The sequence below is a fragment of the Narcine bancroftii genome, chromosome 8, assembly GCF_036971445.1.
Source record: "Narcine bancroftii isolate sNarBan1 chromosome 8, sNarBan1.hap1, whole genome shotgun sequence".
Classification (NCBI taxonomy): Eukaryota; Metazoa; Chordata; class Chondrichthyes; order Torpediniformes; family Narcinidae; genus Narcine; species Narcine bancroftii.
In genome coordinates, this window is record NC_091476.1 from 82,034,873 (window position 1) to 82,041,730 (window position 6,858).

Genomic DNA, 6,858 nt, shown 5'->3' on the forward strand with positions numbered 1-6,858 from the left:
TCCGTGTGAGGGGACGGGGTTTCCTCCGTGTGACGGGACGTGGCTTGCTCCGTGTAAGGCACGGGGCATTGTTCCGATTGACGGGACGCAGCTTCGCTCTGTGTGACGGGAGTGGACGAGGCTTTGCTCTGTGTGACCGGACAGGGATTCACAATTCGTGACGGTACGGGGCTTCGCACTTTTTGTCGGGACGGAGCTTCGCTCTTTGTTACAGGACGGGGCTTCGCTCTTTGTGACGATACGGGGCTTCGCTCTTTGTGACGGGACGGGGCTTCGCTCTGTGTGACGGGACGGGGCTTTACTCTGTGTCCCTGCCCCGGTAGGGTGTGACGGGTTGGGGCTTTGCTCTGTGTCCCCGCCCCAGGTTTGTATGATGGGACTGGGCGTCACACGGTGTGACGGGACGGGGTTTCACTCTTGTGAAGTGACGTGGCTTCGCTCTTGTGACGGGAAGGGGCTTTACTCTGTGTCCCTGCCCCGGTAGGGTGTGACGGGTTGGGGCTTTGCTCTGTGTGACGGGACGTGGCTTTGCTCGGTGTGACGGGACGTGGCTTTGCTCGGTTTGACGGGACGTGGCTTTGCTCGGTGAGACTAGAAGGGGCTTTGCTCGGTGTGACGGGACGGGGCTTTGCTCGACGTGACGGGACGGGGCTTCGCTCGGTGTGACGGGACGGGGCTTCGCTCATTGTGACGGGACGGGGCTTCGCTCTTTGTGACGGGAGGGGACGGTGCTTCTCTCTTTATGACGGTACGGGGCTTCTCTCCTCGTGACGGTACGCGGCTTCTATCCTTGTGACGTGAGGGGGCTTCTCTCCTTGTGACGGGACGCGGCTTCTCTCCTTGTTACGGGACGGGGCGTCTCTCCTTGTGACGGGGCGGGGCTTCTCTCCTCGTGATGGGACGCGGCTTCTCTCCTAGTGACGGGACGGGCTTTGCTCTTTGTGACGGGAGGGGCTTCGCTCTTTGTGTCGGGACGGGGCTTCGCTCTTTGTGAAGGGACGGGGTTTCGCTCTTTGTGACGGGATGGGGCTTCGCTCTTTGTGACGGGACGGGGCTTCGCTCTGTGTGACAGGACGTGGCTTTGCTCGGCGTGACGGGACGGGGCTTCGCTCTGTGTGACTGGAAGGGGCTTCGCTCGGTGTGACGGTCGGGGCTTTGCTCGGTGTGACGGGACGGGGCTTCGCTCGGCGTGACGGGACGGGGCTTCGCTCTGTGTGACAGAACAGGGATTTGCTCTGTGTGACGGGATGGGGCTTTGCTCTGAGTGATGGTAATGGACTTCACTCTGTCTCCCCGCCCAGGAGTGTGTGAAAGATTGGGGCTTAGCTCTGTGTCCCCGCCCCAGGTGTGTGTGACATGACGGGACATTGCTCTGTTTGACGGGAAGGGGCTTTGATCTCTGTGACGGGTCGGGGCGAGTCTTTGCTCTGTGTGACGGGACGGTGCTAGGCTTTGCTCTGTGTGGCTGGACAGGGCTTCGCTCTTTGTCACGGGACTGGGCTTTACTGTGTGTCCCTGCCCCGGTAGGGTGTGACGGGTTGGGGCTTTGCTCTGTGTCCCCGCCCCAGGTTTGTATGATGGGACGGGGCGTCACACCGTGTGACAGGAAGGGCCTACGCTCCATGTGCCGGGTCGGGGCTTCGCTCCCTGTGACGTGTCGGGGCTTCACTGCGCGTGACGGGACGGGGCTTCGCTCCGCGTGACGGGACGGCTCTTCGCTCTGTGTGATGGGCTCCGTCTTCACTCTGTGTGACGGGACGGGGCTTCTCACTGTGTGATGGGACGGGGCTTCGTTCTCGTGACGGGACGGGGCTTCGCACTTTGTGTCGGGACGGGGCTTCGCTCTTCGTGACGGGACGGGGATTCGGTCTTTGTGACGGAGTGTGTGATGGGACGGGGCTTCACTGCGCGTGACGGGACTGGGCTTTGCTCGGCGTGACGGGACGGTGCTTTGCTCGGTGTGACGGGACGGTGCTTTGCTCGGTGAGACTAGAAGGGGCTTTGCTCGGTGTGACGGGACTGGGCTTTGCTCGATGTTACTGGACGGGGCTTTGCTCGGTGTGATGGGACGGGGATTTGCTCTGGGTGACGGGACGGGGCTTTACTCTGAGTGATGGTAATGGACTTCACTCTGTCTCCCCGCCCAGGAGTGTGTGAAGGATTGGGGCTTTGTTCTGTGTCCCCGCCCCAGGTGTGTGTGACATGACGGGACATTGCTCTGTTTGACGGGAAGGGGCTTTGCTCTCTGTGACGGTTCGGGGCGAGGCTATGCTCTGTGTGACGGGACGGTGATAGGCTTTGCTCTGTGTGGCGGGACAAGGGATACCTCTTTGTGACGGGTCGGGGCTTCGCTGCGCGTGACGGGACGGGGCTACGCTCTGCGTGACGTGACGGGGCTTCGCTCTGTGTGACGGGACAGGGCTTCGCTCTGTGTGACGGAATGGGGCGAGACTTTGCTCTGTGTGACAGGACGGGGCTTTGCTCTGTGTGCTGGTAATGGACTTCACTCTGTCTCCCCTCCCAGTAGTGTGTGCAGGATTGGGGCTTTACTCTGTGTCCCCGTCCCAGGTGTGTGTGACGTGACGGGACATTGCTTTGTGTGACGGGAAGGGGCTTTGCTCGGCGTGACGGGACGGGGATTCGCTCTGCGTGACGGGACGGTGCTTCGCTCTGTGTGACGGGACGGGGCTTCGCTCTTTGTGACGGGACGGGGCTTCGCACTTTTTGTCGGGACGGAGCTTCGCTCTTTGTTACAGGACGGGGCTTCGCTCTTTGTGACGATACGGGGCTTCGCTCTTTGTGACGGGACGGGGCTTCGCTCTGTGTGACGGGACGGGGCTTTACTCTGTGTCCCTGCCCCGGTAGGGTGTGACGGGTTGGGGCTTTGCTCTGTGTCCCCGCCCCAGGTTTGTATGATGGGACTGGGCGTCACACGGTGTGACGGGACGGGGTTTCACTCTTGTGAAGGGACGTGGCTTCGCTCTTGTGACGGGAAGGGGCTTTACTCTGTGTCCCTGCCCCGGTAGGGTGTGACGGGTTGGGGCTTTGCTCTGTGTGACGGGACGTGGCTTCGCTCGGTGTGACGGGACGTGGCTTTGCTCGGTTTGACGGGACGTGGCTTTGCTCGGTGAGACTAGAAGGGGCTTTGCTCGGTGTGACGGGACGGGGCTTTGCTCGACGTGACGGGACGGGGCTTCGCTCGGTGTGACGGGACGGGGCTTCGCTCATTGTGACGGGACGGGGCTTCGCTCTTTGTGACGGGAGGGGACGGTGCTTCTCTCTTTATGACGGTACGGGGCTTCTCTCCTCGTGACGGTACGCGGCTTCTATCCTTGTGACGTGAGGGGGCTTCTCTCCTTGTGACGGGACGCGGCTTCTCTCCTTGTTACGGGACGGGGTGTCTCTCCTTGTGACGGGGCGGGGCTTCTCTCCTCGTGATGGGACGCGGCTTCTCTCCTAGTGACGGGACGGGCTTTGCTCTTTGTGACGGGAGGGGCTTCGCTCTTTGTGTCGGGACGGGGCTTCGCTCTTTGTGAAGGGACGGGGTTTCGCTCTTTGTGACGGGATGGGGCTTCGCTCTTTGTGACGGGACGGGGCTTCGCTCTGTGTGACAGGACGTGGCTTTGCTAGGCGTGACGGGACGGGGCTTCGCTCTGTGTGACTGGAAGGGGCTTCGCTCGGTGTGACGGTCGGGGCTTTGCTCGGTATGACGGGACGGGGCTTCGCTCGGCGTGACGGGACGGGGCTTCGCTCTGTGTGACAGAACAGGGATTTGCTCTGTGTGACGGGATGGGGCTTTGCTCTGAGTGATGGTAATGGACTTCACTCTGTCTCCCCGCCCAGGAGTGTGTGAAAGATTGGGGCTTAGCTCTGTGTCCCCGCCCCAGGTGTGTGTGACATGACGGGACATTGCTCTGTTTGACCGGAAGGGGCTTTGATCTCTGTGACGGGTCGGGGCGAGTCTTTGCTCTGTGTGACGGGACGGTGCTAGGCTTTGCTCTGTGTGGCTGGACAGGGCTTCGCTCTTTGTCAAGGGACTGGGCTTTACTGTGTGTCCCTGCCCCGGTAGGGTGTGACGGGTTGGGGCTTTGCTCTGTGTCCCCGCCCCAGGTTTGTATGATGGGACGGGGCGTCACACCGTGTGACAGGAAGGGCCTACGCTCCATGTGCCGGGTCGGGGCTTCGCTCCCTGTGACGTGTCGGGGCTTCACTGCGCGTGACGGGACGGGGCTTCGCTCCGCGTGACGGGACGGCTCTTCGCTCTGTGTGATGGGCTCCGTCTTCACTCTGTGTGACGGGACGGGGCTTCTCACTGTGTGATGGGACGGGGCTTCGTTCTCGTGACGGGACGGGGCTTCGCACTTTGTGTCGGGACGGGGCTTCGCTCTTCGTGACGGGACGGGGATTCGGTCTTTGTGACGGAGTGTGTGATGGGACGGGGCTTCACTGCGCGTGACGGGACTGGGCTTTGCTCGGCGTGACGGGACGGTGCTTTGCTCGGTGTGACGGGACGGTGCTTTGCTCGGTGAGACTAGAAGGGGCTTTGCTCGGTGTGACGGGACTGGGCTTTGCTCGATGTTACTGGACGGGGCTTTGCTCGGTGTGATGGGACGGGGCTGTGCTCGGTGTGACGGGACGGGGCTTTGCTCTGTGTGACGGGACGCGGCTTCTCTCGGTGAGACGGGACGGGGCTTCGCTCTTTGTGACAGACCGGGGCTTCACTCTTTGTGACGGGTTTGGTCTTCGTCTTTGTGACGGGACGGGGCTTCTCTCCTTGTGACGGGACGGGGCTTCTCTCCTTGTGACGGGATGGGGCTTTGCTCTTTGTGACGGGACTGGGCTTCACGCTGATTCGCTGCCATGGGAGTGTGTGACGGGAAGGTGCTTCGCTCTGTATGAACGGTATGGGGCGAGGCTTTGCTCTGTGTGACGGGAAGGGGCTTTGCTCGGCGTGACGGGACGGGGCTTCGCTCTGTGTGACGGGACGGTGCTTCGCTCTGTGTGAGGGGACGGGGCATCGCTCTGTGTGACGGGACGTGGCTTTGCTCGGTGTGACGGGACGGGGCTTCGCTCTGTGTGACTGGAAGGGGCTTCGCTCGGTGTGACAGACCGGGGCTTCACTCTTTGTGACGGGACGGGGCTTCGCTCTGTGTGACAGAACAGGGATTTGCTCTGTGTGACGGGATGGGGCTTTGCTCTGAGTGATGGTAATGGACTTCACTCTGTCTCCCCGCCCAGGAGTGTGTGAAAGATTGGGGCTTAGGTCTATGTCCCCGCCCCAGGTGTGTGTGACATGACGGGACATTGCTCTGTTTGACGGGAAGGGGCTTTGATCTCTGTGACGGGTCGGGGCGAGGCTTTGCTCTGTGTGACGGGACGGTGCTAGGCTTTGCTCTGTGTGGCTGGACAGGGCTTCGCTCTTTGTCACGGGACTGGGCTTTACTGTGTGTCCCTGCCCCGGTAGGGTGTGACGGGTTGGGGCTTTGCTCTGTGTCCCCGCCCCAGGTTTGTATGATGGGACGGGGCGTCACACCGTGTGACAGGAAGGGCCTACGCTCCATGTGACGGGACGGGGCTTCGCACCGTGTGCCAGGACGCGGCCTTGCTCCGTGTGAGAGGACGTGGTTTCCACCGTGTGACGGGACGCGGCTTCGCTCCGTGTGACGGGAAGGCGCTTCGCTCCGTGTGCTAGGATGCGGCCTTCCTCCGTGCAAGGCACGGGGTTTTGTTCCCCGTGACGGGATGGAGCTTCGCTCTGTGTGACGGGAGTGGAGGAGGCTTTGCTCTGAGTGACGGGACAGGGCATCGCTCTTTGTGACGGGTTGGGGCTTTACTCTGTGTCCCTGCCCCGGTGGGTTGGGGCTTTGCTCTGTGTCCCCGCCCCAGGTTTGTATGATGGGACGGGGCGTCACACCGTGCGACAGGAAGGGCCTACGCTCCATGTGACGGGTCGGGGCTTCGCTCCCTGTGACGTGTCGGGGCTTCACTGCGCGTGACGGGACGGGGCTTCGCTCCGCGTGACAGGACGGCTCTTCGCTCTGTGTGATGGGCTCGGTCTTCACTCTGTGTGACGGGACGGGGCTTCTCACTGTGTGATGGGACGGGGCTTCGTTCTCGTGACGGGACGGTGCTTCGCACTTTGTGTCGGGACGGGGCTTCGCTCTTCGTGACGGGACGGGGATTCGGTCTTTGTGACGGAGTGTGTGATGGGACAGGGCTTCACTGCGCGTGACGGGACTGGGCTTTGCTCGGCGTGACGGGACGGTGCTTTGCTCGGTGTGACGGGACCGTGCTTTGCTCGGTGAGACTAGAAGGGGCTTTGCTCGGTGTGACGGGACTGGGCTTTGCTCGATGTGACTGGACGGGGCTTTGCTCGGTGTGATGGGACGGGGCTGTGCTCGCTGTGACGGGACGGGGCTTTGCTCTGTGTGACGGGACGCGGCTTCTCTCGGTGAGACGGGACGGGGCTTCGCTCTTTGTGACAGACCGGGGCTTCACTCTTTGTGACGGGATGGGGCTTCGCTCTTTGTGACGGGACGGGGCTTCTCTCCTTGTGACGGGACGGGGCTTCTCTCCTTGTGACGGGATGGGGCTTTGCTCTTTGTGACGGGACTGGGCTTCACGCTGTGTCGCTGCCATGGGAGTGTGTGACGGGAAGGGGCTTCGCTCTGTATGAACGGTATGGGGAGAGGCTTTGCTCTGTGTGACGGGAAGGGGCTTTGCTCGGCGTGACGGGACGGGGCTTCGCTCTGTGTGACGGGACGGTGCTTCGCTCTGTGTGAGGGGACGGGGCTTCGCTCTTTGTGACGGGACGGGGCTTCGCACTCTTTGTCGGGACGGGTCTTCGCTCTTTGTTAC

The 6,858-nt window shown here is 62.1% G+C and overlaps 1 protein-coding gene across 1 annotated transcript; it reads right to left on the reverse strand.

The window, feature by feature from the left end:
* Positions 1-784: 784 nt before the first annotated feature.
* On the reverse strand, positions 785-3,228 carry LOC138742076 (proteoglycan 4-like). Its single transcript, XM_069896268.1, has 4 exons — positions 2,935-3,228; positions 2,655-2,853; positions 2,218-2,458; positions 785-2,081 (listed from the first exon to the last, which is right to left on the reverse strand). The coding sequence occupies exons 1-4, from the start codon at positions 3,226-3,228 to the stop codon at positions 785-787; spliced, it is 2,031 nt and encodes a 676-aa protein (XP_069752369.1).
* Positions 3,229-6,858: the final 3,630 nt, after the last annotated feature.